At 41.6% G+C, this 15,761-nt stretch overlaps 1 protein-coding gene across 1 annotated transcript in view; it reads right to left on the bottom strand.

The window, feature by feature from the left end:
* Positions 1–4,092: 4,092 nt before the first annotated feature.
* The window catches only part of arfgef3 (ARFGEF family member 3), a 34,488-nt gene continuing 22,819 nt past the window's right edge, over positions 4,093–15,761 (bottom strand). The window contains 12 exon segments of the mRNA XM_028468229.1: positions 4,093–4,909; positions 5,218–5,590; positions 5,692–5,827; positions 6,653–6,848; positions 7,010–7,111; positions 7,178–7,349; positions 7,885–8,076; positions 8,945–9,066; positions 10,452–10,583; positions 13,869–13,971; positions 14,082–14,196; positions 14,274–14,450. Coding sequence (XP_028324030.1) covers positions 4,715–4,909; positions 5,218–5,590; positions 5,692–5,827; positions 6,653–6,848; positions 7,010–7,111; positions 7,178–7,349; positions 7,885–8,076; positions 8,945–9,066; positions 10,452–10,583; positions 13,869–13,971; positions 14,082–14,196; positions 14,274–14,450 — 2,015 coding nt within the window. The 3' untranslated portion in view covers positions 4,093–4,714.

Here is a 15,761-nt window from a genome sequence, read left to right as displayed (position 1 = left end):
TGGAACGCTTTCCCTGACCATCTGAGAGCTCCACAAACTGTGGATTCTTTTAAACGCTTTTAAAGACTCACCTTTTTACAAAGGCCTTTTTTATGCCTCATTGTTTTTGGTTTTATACTGTTTTACTAGTTATGTTCATTGTAGGTCTTATGCTTTCTTTGTAGCACTAGATGAAATGTATTATTATTATTATTAATAATAATAAATATAATGATCAGCAGGTAATCTGATACACCAAACACATGGTGAATGTCCCTGTTGACTGCATTTGTTATGAGTCACAAGATAACACGGTCACCAGTTGAAACGTAACACTGAGCATAATTTGTCCAAGTGATGAATTATGATCTAAAGACGCAGGACGAGGTCGATGGTACACGTTAGAAGTGGTTTAGAGGTTTGGTGAGAACACGCCCTTCATTCAGCGCACACATACCCACTCGATGCTGATTGGCCCAGAGGGCGGGACAGGCCGCGCCTACATAAGAGTCTGAGTCCAGCACAGACCTGAACATGGAGGTGTGTCATTGGTTCTGGATCTGGTCCTGAGGCCCGTTTACGGTCCGGGGCTGGACGGCGGGGGCGGGGCCTCCTTGGAGCTGCTGGTGCTGGCGGCCCTGGCGATCCTGGTGAGCGTTGGTTCGTAAGGTGAGGGTAGGTAGACCATGAGGAACACGCCGTCGTCCTGGTCCGAGCCCTCGCTGAGCGGCCGCTGCAGGCCCCGCTTACCATTTTGCAGGCCCCGCCCACTGCGCAGTGATGACAGCAGCTCGGCGCTCTTCTCCGGGTCCTGGAGGTTCTGAAGGTCCTCCAGTGCGATCACGTTGGCCACGCCCAGCTTTCCTCTGAAGCCCCGCCTTCGATGCCACATCAACAGGCTGAAAACGCTGAGCAGGAGGAGGATGGAGGAGATGGTTGCTATGACGATGTAGGCGATGGATGCAGCGTTGGCTGACCTCTGAGCCTGAAACACACACACAGTACACACACCTCACACAGTCTGTTTACTGTAAACAAATAAAAACGAAACAAGTGAAAGTATAAAATGCAATTGTTTAAGATTGTGTAGCGTTTTAATTTGAAAAACAATAATAATTGAAAAAAAATAAAATAAAACTAGGCAAAACCTGTATTTGCAAAACAAAGAGGTATTTGGCAAAAAATAGAAAAAATGACAACTTGTATCTGGATTTGTTTACAAGTTATATAATGTAGGAAAAACAGAAGACTGACCTTGACCTTAAATATGACCTTGAGCAAAGGTCAAAGGAAATGTTGTTCAATGGTACCGGTCTGAGCACTGTGTCTTTTGTGGCCAAGTAGGTTGTTCAGCTTTGGTCCAAGTAAATAAAATACTCACTTGAGATGAACTTTTCATAAATGTAAGCATCAAACTTGTACAATAAATATTTGTAGAGATATGAAATATGTAGCTTTTGACACAACCTTGACCTTTTGGCACCAAAAAGGTCAACTGCACATCGTTGACATCGTCCCTATGAGATGACACACACGTCATTAGTGCTGCATTAATAATCTAAGAGGAGTTCTAGGACAAAAGAGTTACAATAGAAAAATAATAAGAACTCCTACGAGAACATTGTGTTTAGCAATTTTCAAATGCTAAATATAATAACATTTTAATCAGTCATTTTTTTTCTATCAATTAAAACATTTCTGGCGACTCCACATGGGGTCACAACCCCAAGGTAGAAAAAGACTGAATTAGACTGATGAGTGTGTGTGCGTGTGTGTGTGTGTGCGTGTGCGTGTGCGTGCGTGCGTGTGTGTGTGTGTACCTCAGTGTTTGTAGATGGCAGAGCTGAAGGTTCTGCTGAGAGGTCCAGAGAGTCTCTACCAGCAGGTCCAAACTTCATCCAGCTGTTCTCCAGCAGAGACCTCATCATGGACCAGGAGCCAGAGAGGGTCCACGGGGGGTCTGAGAGCACAGAGGATGTAAACAAACAGAGCTCACAATGAGAGGAGAGAACGAGCTGATAAAAAGGAGGAGAGAGAGAGGAAAGGAGGGCAGCAGACAGGGGGAGGAGCCAGATGTGGTGATGATGATGATGATGATGTGAAACCAGACTGATCTGTTATCATCTCCACGTCTTATTTAAAGGAACAAAAAACAAACATTTGGTGTAAATCAGGGATACATTTACTTTTCAATTATCCTATCCATGTTCAATTACAATTAAATTACAATTATTTTTTTATTCTCAGAAATTAATTACAACTACTGTATGTTCTCAATAACTAAAGTTAAATTACAATTAATCACAATTACTGAGCCTCAAATAAAAAACCTTCCTCTTGTGTTAGCTTTCTGTTAGCATCTCTCATGCTAACTGGTCATAAATCAGCTGTAAAATACACTAAATACAAATATCTATCATCTAATAGATTTCCTATCTATCAGTTACCCTGTTAGGCTTCATAATAAATTAAAATATAGGTTTTAATATTTTTGGTCTGAGCATTGTTTGTCACTAAACCCTTCGATTACATTTTTTTTTAATGGTAAAATGTGGGAAAGCTGTCAGATTCAGAGACATTTAAAACCTGCAGGACTGCAGTCCTCCAGGACCCAGTGTGTACAGAATGTGTGTTCTGATCAAGAACAAATAATAATAATAATAATAATAAAGAAAAATTCCCACAACGTAGGTGTGGCACTAATCGTAGTGGTTTTGCAGCACACAGATGCTGAGTCATCTTAGAGTTGCTTTTTCATTGACACAAAGCTCAGTGTGACAATAGGTCAGTGTCTCCTCAGGGCAGCGTTTTATCACCATCCATTGACCTATTGTACACAGTAATGCTGCCTCATGATAATAGAAAAGGATGACTCAGCAACAAAAATCAAACCTTGACTCGACATTGCCGGCAACAATACATTAACCATGACTCAGCAACAATAATGAACCATAAGTCAGCAACAATACGTTAACTGTGACTCAGCAACAATACATAAACCAAAAGTCAGCAATAATACAAAAACCATAACTCAGCAACAATACGCTAACTATGACTCAGCAACAATACATAAACAATAACTCAGCAACAATACATAAACCATAAGTCAGCAACAGTATGTTAACTATGACTCAGCAACAATAATGAACCATAAGTCAGCAACAATACATTAACTATGTCTCAGCAACAATACATGAACCATAAGTCAGCAACAGTACGTTCACTATGACTCAGCAACAATAATAAACCTTAAGTCAAAAGTACATCAAATATGACTCAGCAATAATACATAAACCATAAGTCAGCAACAATACATTAACACATAGACCGTGACTCAGCAAAAAAAGTGACACATAACCCAACAATACGTGACCCATGACTCAACAATATGTGAACCATGACTCAGTAGCAATGCACACACCACACAATACCTGAACCATGACACAGCAATAATGTGTTCATTATGACCCAAATATTGAACAAATGTCTATTTTTATTAATTCATTATCAATATTCAGATTTCTTTTTAGATATCAGATGTTTTTGTGGGGACTTTACTGATGTTGACGCTGTAGTTCTTCCGTGACTGGAACATGATGAAGCTTGTCTTTAACAGATGTTAATCCTCTTACTGCCGTCTGTACAACATCTGTCCATCACTGACCAATCAGAGCTCAGGGATCAGCGGCGCTGAAACAACACAGACAGAATCATCCACAGGAATGAGGACAGTTTTATTTAACCTTTAAAATCAGTGTCAGGGTGATTTTAACCAACAGTGATCAACCAATCACTGAAGGATTCAGATCAGGGTCAGCCAATGAGAACGCACAGGCTTTAAGGCTCAGATTTATACACTTTGACAACACACTCATGACTTTATGATAAAACTATGATTTTATACATCAAAATCTTGATTTTTTAAAAATCTAAATGCTAACTTTCTTTCCAAATCCTGATTTTTTTTAATCAAATTCCTCACTTTTACATCAAAATTCAGACTTTATACACTAAAATCTTGATTTTTCTCAATCAAAATCCTGACTTTTATAATTAAATCCTGACTTTTCCATCTCTTTTTCTGAGTGTAATCAGAATCAGCTGAGTCAGCGAAACGCTCAAACACTCTTTATTAAACACACAAAACAAACAATGTTTATACAACAAAAGGTTTGTAAAGTTTGGATAATTGTCTGAGCTTTAGCATCAGCAGCGACAATAACGTGTGGATGAAAACTTCAGTACTTTGAACATGGATTAACTGTGGAAGTAAAGGGGGCGGAGCCATCAGTGTGACATCACAGCGTCCACTGACCCACATTCACTGTAATCTGACCTAAAACATGCTGAGTCAGAATAGAGGTCAGGAATTTTACGACTGCTGCAACAATTTCAGCGAAAAAGAAGAAACGTTGAAGGAACGACTCATCAAATCACAAACTTTTTGAGGAATTTTAAAGGTTTTTTGTCCTCGTTGTAGTTCAGTTTTCATTGGTCAGGATCTCACACAAGGCTTCCCATGATGCACTGGGAGAGTAGACGCCGTCATTGTGTCAAATTGTACAGCAGCTTAGCTAAGGCCTGAGCCTTTCAAAATAAAAGCTCTGTTCTGAGCTTGTTGTTTTCAAAGTAAAGACACAAAGCACACAGGAAGCTGCCGACACATGAGGAGAGAGAGGAACGCTGCACGTCACTGCACACAGAAGCAGAGCAAATGTTCTCCAAAGGTCCTCCATCAACCCATGGTGATGTCGTACAGTCGACCCACACGGCCAAGCCACTCCCTGAGCGCCTGGCGCACCCGTGCATCGGTCACGTGACACGACAGTTGGCTGAGGGAGGGGTAGAGCAACGGCTGCAGCGTCAGGAAGGCGGAGTCAGACAGTAGCAGTACGTGTTTCAGCAGCGTGAGAACCATTGTGGTCCAGGCCTGGGGGCGGAGACATGTGGGACGTCAGAGATGGACTGAGGACGCACGCAACGCAATGTACGCATGCACACACGAACAAACGCACGCACGCCACAAACAAACGCACGCACATGTACATCCATGCACACACACACACACGAACAAACACACGCACAAACACACACACACACACACACGCAAACAAACGCACGCACGCACACACACACACAAACACAGAAACACACACACAAACAAACGCACGCACACGTACATCCATGCACACGCACACACACACACAAACAAACACACATGCAAACGCACACACGCACCTGTATCTGAGCCTCTGAGTCTCTGAGGGAGACGCTGTGTGAGCTGACAGAGGAGAGGGAGGACAGGGAGCGTGGTCGTCTCTCTTGTCTCAGCAGCTCAGGGCCAGCGCTCACAGAGTGTCTCAGTGGGGGCCCCTGCTGGTCCAGGAGCTGCTGGGGCCTCTGTGGGGGCCTCTGTGGCTCCTTGGCGTGCTGCGGCTGCTGCTGCTTCCTGCGTTTATACTCCGTCATCAGTTTACTCAGCGTCCTGTCGGTGGCGATGGTGTACAGTTTGTTCCCGGCGCTCTCCCACCACTCCTTAGTCCTCCCAGGGGGCCCCGAGTCCCCTCGATCGCCCCCAGACCTGAAGTGGTGAGGGAGGCTCCCAGTGCAGCTGCAGGGGGAGGAGCCACAGGGTATCAATCAACACACTGTGTGTGTGTGTGTGTGTGTGTGTGTGTGTGTGTGTGTGTGTGTAGATAATCAGACTCCAACCTGAATCCTGGACTGGGAGTGGGCGTGTCTCCTTCCTCAGAGGGCGTGTCCCTCATTGAAAGCCCACCCACTGAGGTCGGCGTGGAGCTCTCTGATTGGTGGAGAGGCAGGAAGAAGATGTGCTCTCCTCCTCCTACTGCCAGAGTGAACACTTAGCAATTAACTACAGCGACACCTAGTGGTCAATGTACAATCTATAGCAATGGCTCCTTGTTTTAATCAGATATAAAATCAGTTAAAAGTGACAAAAAACAATGGAAAAGATGAATGCGTAAATAAAACACCCGAGTGTGTCAGCACTTTTGTTTTCTTGGTGGTGTCTGTGGACAGAGGGAAGGAGTGAGTGTTAACACCTAAAACAGTTATTTAGGATCAACGTGTCTAAAGTTAAGCCCAGTTTATCCCACAGTCTAAAACACGCCCGGACCCGAAGCCAGGCTAGCAGAAAGAGCAGGGGCCAGGGAGCCCCAGGCCACACCCCCACGGCTGAGCAGGAGAGCTCTTCTTCTCTGCTTTATTGTCTACTTGTTATTTTCACTGAAAAAGCTACTCAATGATCTATAAATCAGGCTGAATGTTTCACTCCAATAGAAAACAATGAGATGTTTACAGGCAGTGGGGCCGTGTGACATCATCAATCATGTGATTTCAAAATGGAGGAACACAGGCTTTAAAACTGTAAATTAGTCCCATTTTTTAAAATGTTAATTATATGAATATCATGCATAATATTATTTTGTTAGACATAGATCTACTAATAAGTACATTTATAAGATTTTAGGCCAGATTTGTATAAACAGTGGAAGATCCTTTAAATTTATGACATTCAAAATCCATTTAAGTGTTTCATGTAAAATCAATGCAAATCGATGTAAAATGAATTAGATTTCGTGTCATTTCTACAGGATTTAATCCATTTAATCAAAGACAAAATGAAAGAGTTGTGGGCGGGGCCTCCTACCTCTGCTGACGGCCTCCTCCGTCATGCTCTCCAGGTCGCGGTGCATCTGGATGTAGCTGTTACACAGGTCCACGCTCAGCTTGTGCAGGCGTTTGAGGAGCCACGCCGAGTCGCTGCCGCCTAGCGGCTGCACGCTGAGCGACGGCACCAGGCCTCGCCATGGGGGGCGCCGCTCCCGGCCGCGAGGGGGGCTCACCTGAGGGGAGAGAAGAAGAGAGTGAGAAGCAAACATTCCCAGAGGCAAAAAGACAGAAACACAAAAGGAAAAAGAAAAGCAATGATCAATGGTAACTCCATGCCTTGTGGGCGGAGCCAAGTGTGGGCAGAGCTATGTGTAGGCGGAGCCAAGTGTGTCACCTGAGCTGTTTCCTCAAAGATGTCCTCGTCCTCGGAGGAAGCAGACCCAGGATGAGACGAGTCAGAGCTTCCTTCCTCCTCCTCGTACAGGATCTTCTTCACCTGAACACACAGATACTTAGCCCCGCCCCTTTACCCTGGTTTGCTGATTGGCTGATGCTTTCCCACCTGCTGCGCGCTCATGCAGTCAGCCTGGCTCAGCGTGGCACACAGCAGCGTCTGAAAGTACAGGTTGAAGCTCATGGCCGACTGACGGTACAGGTTGGCGGCTCCGCCCACTCCCGACACCTTCATCAGCAGGTACTTCAAACCCGGCCGCGTGTCGAACTCACGGGACGTCCTGCAGGGGGCGGAGTTAGTGTTAGTGTTAGTAAATTACCCAACGTTAGTGTTACCCAGAAAAAAATATATTACACTTTTTATTTATTATTACCTTTTATTGTTATTATTATTAATGCTATTAATATTATCGTTACTATTACTATTATATTACTACTATTATGTTACTACTATTATTGTTATGACTATGTTCCTATTTTCGTTATCATTACTACTATTGTTGTTGTTGATAGGGTTAGGGTTGTTGATAGATCAATCATGTGACTGTAGGAGTCCAGCAGCAGTGTTTATTAATAATAATTATAATAATAATAGTTATTGATAACACTAACCTGTAGGAGTCCAGCAGCAGTGTTTATTAATAATAATTATAATAATAATAGTTATTGATAACACTAACCTGTAGGAGTCCAGCAGCAGTGTTTATTAATAATAATTATAATAATAATAGTTATTGATAACACTGACCTGTAGGAGTCCAGCAGCAGTGTTTATTAATAATAATTATAATAATAATAGTTATTGATAACACTGACCTGTAGGAGTCCAGCAGCAGGTCCAGGATCACAGATAGGTTGGTCATGGAGATGTAACGCAGGAAGCTGCTGGGGTCAGAGGTCACGGGGGTGACCCTGTGGGTCAGGAACTCCTCCAATAGGATGTCAGAAAGATTCTGGAGCAGCAGCTGATGAGACAGTAGGCTCACCACCAGGGTCCTGAACGGGATCCTACACACACACACACGCACACGCACAATAACAGACACACAACGACAGCTCCATCAGATCATTCAGTGATCAAACACTAATCAATAAATGAATCAGTGCATTAGACCAAAGGGAACTGTACCATCGATAGTGTGTAGTAATCAATCAATGTGAGAACATGCAACGCACACAGTGTGGAAGAAAATAGACTCACCCAACTTTCCTGAGATGGATCAGCCAATGAGAGCAGAGAACAATAATCAATATACTTTAATCAATTTTCTACCATAGATTAGATCATCTCATTTAATTGTGTGTGTGTTCTACCTCTTCTGTGTGTGTGTGTGTGTGTGTGTGTGTGTGTGTGTGTGTGTGTGTGTGTGTGTGTGTGTGTGTGTGTGTGTGTGTGTGTGTGTGTGTGTTCTACCTCTTCTGTGTGTGTGTGTGTGTGTGTGTGTGTTCTACCTCTTCTGTGTGTGTGTGTGTGTGTTCTACCTCTTCTGTGTGTGTGTGTGTGTGTGTGTGTTCTACCTCTTCTGTGTGTGTGTGTGTGTGTTCTACCTCTTCTGTGTGTGTGTGTGTGTGTGTTCTACCTCTTCTGTGTGTGTGTGTGTGTTCTACCTCTTCTGTGTGTGTGTGTGTGTGTGTGTTCTACCTCTTCTGCGTGTGTGTGCGTGTGTTCTACCTCTTCTGTGTGTGTGTGTGTGTGTGTTCTACCTCTTCTGTGTGTGTGTGTGTGTGTTCTACCTCTTCTGTGTGTGTGTGTGTGTGTGTGTGTGTGTGTGTGTGTGTGTGTGTGTGTGTGTGTGTGTGTGTGTGTGTTCTACCTCTTCTGTGTGTGTGTGTGTGTGTGTGTGTGTGTGTGTGTGTGTGTGTGTGTGTGTTCTACCTCTTCTGTGTGTGTCCTGTCTCTGCTGGTAGCTCTATGATGAGAACACAGGACTGAGCGTGCTCAAACCCGTCCTTGTTGTTGGGCGTCTTTGGTGAACATTGTGTGTCCAACATAAAAACCTACAACACAAACATAGAGATGATCTGAACCTGGATTAATTCATCTTGACTCTGTTCAACAATACAGTGTAGTTTATTTTATTAAAATATATTTAATGTAAATGTGTGAATCAAAGTTTGAACCTCAGTATGTAGTATAGCAGTGTTTCTCAACCCTAGGGTCACCTGAAATGTCTGGTAATGAAATATATATAAATATATATAATGCTCATTTTATCACCACTAGCTCAGACATAGGCAACAGTAGGCTCGGGGGCCACATGTGGCCCATGGTATAATTTGGTGTGGCTCCAAAAGTAAACAAAAATATCTGAACTACTCATGATCACAAAATAATTCTAGAAAAAAAATGTCTGTGGTTGCCAGGAATTTGTGATATGGAAATAGAATCACAATCCAAAAAAGATTAGGAACCTCTGGATTAGAGATTAGTTAAACTGGAGCTCTGGATTTGTTGAACCAGTTACTTGGAACAGGACCAGGTAGTGCAGCAGAATATTTGCATATTTCAAGAGAATCATTCACTTTGGTATAAAAGCATGAAATTTGGCTCAGATACTATTTTGGAAAAAGGCGTTGGCCTCTCAAAAATTCAATATGGCGGCCATTTTTCAAGATGGCCACCATTGCTATTCAATGGTTATTATTAAGGATGTACCGATCCAATCACGTGGTTTCAGAATCAATGGGAATCGGACGTTATCTCCTGATCAGGACTCAGATATATATGCATATTTATTATCATTATAGGGGTGGGCGTTAAACCGTTCATACCAAATACCACTATATATTTTCATTATGATATCATTTTTTAATATACCACCGTACCGGTTTATTGATTACACAACGTTCGTAACGCTACGCATCAGACCTCAGCCTTTTCATTATTGCACTGTGTTTTTGACTAGAGGCTGAATTGCGTCCGCAGGAGGCCACGGAACTTTGGTGTTTTCCTGCACCAGGGGTAACCTCGGTCAATGGGAGAAAGCAGTATCAAAGTCGTTCCGTTTTGCTCATACTCCTCTGAAGTTACCCCTGGTGCAGGCAAACACCAAACCCCCGCGGCCTTGGGAGGACCACACCTTTCTGCTGACACCTCGTTTGGCCTGATCAGAGCATTTTGTGGTTATATAAAAACCATTGAATAGCAATGGCGGCCATCTTGAAAAATGGCCACCATATTGAATTTTTGAGCGGCCAAGGTCATGTTTTTATACCAAAGTCAAGAATTCTTAAACTAATCTGCTGCACTAATGAGGGTTCATCTCACATCAACACAAGATCTTTGAAGCTTAAAGTAAAAAAAACACCAAAAAAGAAGAAAAATGACATGAAAAATGGACCAGTTTGCAGATGTTGAGTGGGAGGAGCTAAAAGGATCTGACCTGCTGAGCCATGGCTTTGATTCTCCAGTACTCGGCCTCGGCTGATGGAGAGTGAGACGGAGCCGCTACCTTCACCTCACACGCGTCTCCTGAGAAACTGTCAGAACCGCTGTGGAAACACACCAGAAGGTTCTGGAAGGAAAGAGACGCCATCATGGGGTCAAAGGTCACTCATTCAAAGCTTTAGGAAATATTAACGGGTCGCTCCTTCACCACACAGCGCACGAGTCCGCGTGGAATATAGAAATAAACTTAAACAACTTGAACTTTTGACATTTTACTCTCCTATTATCCTCAAATATTACTCAATATACAACACATTTTACCCTTGGAGTCAATCTGACCCCAGTGACATTTGCCTCCAGAAAATGATTTTCAGAAAATTGTTGAACAAGTTTTTGTGTCAGACACTTTGTTTATTTGTTAAATACAGAAATAAGCTATTGATAATGAAACCATGACTTAGTGTCTCATACTACAAACAGCCCTCGGTCTAATTTTGAACGGCTCCTAAAGTAAATGTACAAAATGGCAGAAAAATATACAAAACAAAAGCAAGAATACATAAAAGACAAGAGAAAATCACAGAAAATACTGCAAAAACAAACAAAACAACAACAGTAATACATAAAATGACTCCAAAAAATTTATAAAATTACAGAAAATGACAACAAAAGTACACAAAAAGACAAGAAAAACACAAAAAAGAACTCTACAAACCCTTGCACAGAACTAACAAACAAGCAAAAAGACAAGAGAAATACACAAAAGATATATAGAAACACAGAAATTACCCAAAATCCTTCACAACGAGCAAAACAACAACAAACATATACAGAATGAGATAAAAACACACAAAATGACTATAAAAATATGTGTTGTTTCCTGTATTAATGCTCAGATCACTCATTATTCTAAATTATGACATTAATGTTAAAAGTTAACTACCTCAGGCATATTATATCTCATCATGACATACTATCTCATAATTATGACTTTTTATGCCAGGCTACCGGACTTAAAATGTCCTCATTTTGTTGTTGTTGTTGTTGTTTACACTAGTTAAAATCACTACTCCTCGTTGTTTGTGTGTGTGTGCATGTGCGTGCGTGCGTGTGACACTCAGGTCAGACGTTCCAATTAATCTGCGCACACACACAAAGCTGAGTGACATACTTCAGCTTTGTGTGATAAACCATCATTAAGCATTAAACCTGTACGATGCACGCCATCAGAGAGTGTGTGTGTGTGTGTCATGCTTAGATGAAACAGATTTTAAAGCTGTGGGAACTTTTATGGAAACAAAAGCTGGATGAGATGAAATCTGCTCTTTAGATTAATCTGATGCTCTTTCTCAGCGTACACACACACACACACACACACACACGCACACATACTGTAAGCTGTAAAGCTGCTTTGCGTGCAGCTGAATTAGAGTTGCAGAAGAAGAAGTCGCTATGTGTAAATGTGTGTTGTTGTTTTGTGTGTTCGTAGAGTCATGTTAGTTACTAAAGATGATAAAAATATTTGGTGACAATATTAAAAATCAATAATTCTTCTTATGTGTGCACGTGTTCATAGATGAACTTTACATCTAGTGTTGGCGACTGACTGTAACTTACAGTACGAGGTTTTTTGGAACTCATATTGTTTCTAGAAGTTTATGATTCAACTTTTTCTCTCTGTACTTTGTGTATATACTGTATCTACCATTATTTTTATTATTACCTCCACCATGCGTGATGCGCTGAGCGGTAAGGTTATGATTTTGTCTCCGTTTGTCTGTGTGTGTGTCCGTGTGTCTGTCTGTGTGTGTGTCTGTGTGTGTGTGTCTGTCTGTCTGTCTGTCTGTGTCTGTGTGTGTGTGTCTATCTGTGTGTCTGTGTGTGTGTCTATCTGTGTGTCTGTGTGTGTGTGTGTCTATCTGTGTGTCTGTGTGTGTGTGTGTCTATCTGTGTGTCTGTGTGTCTGTGTGTGTGTGTCTATATGTGTGTGTGTGAGTGTGTGTGTGTGTGTCTGTCTGTCTGTCTGTCTGTGTGTGTCTGTCTGTCTGTGTCTATCTGTGTGTCTGTGTGTGTGTGTCTGTCTGTCTGTCTGTGTGTGTGTGTGTGTGTGTCTATCTGTGTGTCTGTGTGTGTGTCTCTGTGTGTGTGTATCTGTGTATCATATGTTTCTGTTGACAAGTGTTAAACTAACAAAATCAACATCATAAACACCATTAAAGAAACATAAACATTACTTAATATTGCCTCCATACTCTCCAACAACATATATCTCAGGACACGACAGCACATCTGTTGTTTGTGTCTCAACTGGTCTCATCCTGGGACCCACATTTTGCCACGGTCATTAAATCGCGACCCACTCTTTTGGGATTCAACCAACCAAATTTAGTTTTTCAAAAATAGCTGTTAAAAACACACATATATACTCTTTTTTTTAGAACATAAATTTATATATTTTCCTGTGCAACATGCATTTCACAACATGCTTGTCAAAAGAAAAGTTTCTTTCAAAATAAAAGACCAACATGAGAGACATTTATTTTTGACCAGCTGTCCGCGACCCACTTTTGGGTCCCGACCCACCAATTGAGAATCACTGTTTTAAGAGCTGTCGTTTTTCCTCAAAACGCTGTCATCCTGACTGTAGTGTTATCCCGCCCACTAGCTAAAGAACGTAGCAGCAGCGGTCACGTGATATCAATTCACTAATGCACTGTGAACAGACGTATAGCATTTAGCATAGCATGATTTTCATCTTGGGGAACTGACTGCGCATGTGCTAATGCATAAAAACACGCTATGAAGCCAGAGGCAGAGCAGCAATGTGCTTTTGGGAGAGGGTGTGACCTCCACCTGGCTCCTCCTCCTGCCTTACAGCGGACTGAGACTGTGCAGCATCTCTGCCGTACCAGGAAATAGCAATGTTTAGTCATTTGAGCTATGAAAAGTACAAAATGCTGACACTTTCAAACTTATAGGTACTGTAGGCTATTGAAAAATAATAATTTTATAGTTATATTATAATTAAAAAAAATAATTCACCCTTGGGTAGGCACTGCCTACCTTGCCTACCCTGACTGCACATCACTGCACTTTACCTTTTTTTGTGAATTTCCCCTCTGGGGTATCAATAAAGTTCTATTCTATTCTATGATGAACTTAAAAAAAGTGATTTATTAAAGTGATCAGCTCCACCTCCTCTTACTGTAACTATAGCAGTTCACTATATTAATTCTACATGTTTGGGATATTCATGCATTAAGGTGGTCGGCTAATGTCTGTCAGCATCTCTCTCTCCTTTTTAGAAGCGCTGCTGTTCTATTTTTCCATATCATGTCTTTTATTTCTTCATTCTGCTGCAGAAGCATCAGTTATTCACAGGTATCAGACATGTATAGAGTAGATCTGTCACCTTAACAGGCTCCAGCGTGGCTGTGAATGCGTCCTGCAGGGCGCAGCACGCTAACCTCCACATCTCCTCTGTGAACACGGGGCCCACCGTCACTAGCACGTACCTGAGGGGAGGAGTCACAGAGAGGGGGTGTTAACACTTCAAGCACCGCCCCCCCCCCCCCCCCCCTCCAATCAGACGCTATACACAGTGGGCGTGTCATTGTCATGTGACCTGATGCAGGAGCAGCCCACTCTGGAGATGGTCTCAGCTGGTTCAGACACACAGGAAACCAGCAGCTGGAACAGATCCTTCAGCATCAGGTTGATCAGAGACTCATAGCCCATATCTGGAAATAAATCATTAGAATTATAATAACACACATTTAACACGTGTGTGTGTGTGTGTGTGTGTGTGTCCGCGTACCCGAGTGCACGTAGCTGTTGACGTGCTCCACCACTAACTCACAGCTCAGACCGATGGCGTGTTTAAAGTTGGACGCTGCGTGTTCCCAGTAGGAATGGTTGCCATGGCTACGCTGTAGCCACACCCCCATCACAGGAAGTAGCAGACGAACCACGGAGAAGATGGCGAACCCTGGACCTGATGACATCACCACAGCTTTACTGCCGTTTATTTACACCATCACTGGATTTATTTTGAAATCTTTACTTTTTTACTTCCTGTCCATAGAAATCAGCTTCATTCTTTAATTCAAACATTATCTGACTTTATTAATGTATTATTATTATGTACTGTAAATATCTTAATAAACAAATAATCTACTGTGTTTCATCTTGTTTAAAGTTTATATTTATTCATGACTTTTCCTTTGTGTGTGGCCGTGCTTACACGTCATCTCCTAAGTAAGCTAATGCTAATCTAGTGCTAAAGTTAATGCTCGGACAATATTTGTGATAATCCAGTGTTAGGCTAATGCTAGGCTAATGCTAATTGAATGTATATCTAATGCTTAGTTAATGCTAGGCTAATTTTAAGATAATGCTTGGCTAATGCTAATCCAGTGCTAGATTAATGTTAATGCTAGGTTAATACTGATGCTAGGGTAATGCTAATCTAATGCTAAGATAATGCTAAAGCAATGGTAATGCTATGTTATTTCTAGATAATGTTAATGTCAGTGAGATGTTAGTCAGGTATGAACCCAGCAGGTCTCTCAGATCTATGGACACAGGTCAGATAGTGGAGCCCAGAGCTCACAGTAACCATGGTGATGCTGTGTTTAGTTGTTATGCTGCAAAGAAGTGGAACAAACTGCAGCAGAGCTGAAGTGAGCATCACGTGAACATTTTTAAATCAAAGTTAAAGGAACTATTTTTCTACTGCATATGATTGAGAGAGAGATTTATGGTCATGTTGATGATGTCATGTGTTTGTTGATGATTTTAAATGATTTTACTGATGATTTTAAATGATTTTTACTGATGATTTTAAATGATTTTACTGATGATTTTAAATGATTTTACTGATGATTTTAAATGATTTTACTGATGATTTTAAATGTTCTTATTGATTTTAAACAGTTGAATGTTTGATCATATAAAGCACATTGAGTTGCCTTGTGTATGAAATGCGCTATACAAATAAATTTGCCTTGCCTTAATGTTAATATTAATGCTAATGCTATGTTAATGCTAGCATAATGCTCAGGTAATGCTAGGCTAAAGTTTATGATAATCCAGTGCTAATCAAATGCATATCTAATGCTAAAATAACGGTAGATTATTGCTAATGCTCGGTTAAGGTTAATGCTTGATTTTCCTTCATTACATACGAGCATCTTGTCCAGGCTTTGCTGTGATTTCAAACATTTTGTGCCTTTTTTAATTTACTAAATATTTTTCTAGTTTATGATGTGTTGTTTTTCAGATGCTTCCATGGTTGAGTTCCCAG

The sequence above is a fragment of the Gouania willdenowi genome, chromosome 15 (genome assembly GCF_900634775.1).
Source record: "Gouania willdenowi chromosome 15, fGouWil2.1, whole genome shotgun sequence".
NCBI lineage: Eukaryota > Metazoa > Chordata > Actinopteri > Blenniiformes > Gobiesocidae > Gouania > Gouania willdenowi.
This window is presented reverse-complemented; position numbering and strand designations above follow the sequence as displayed.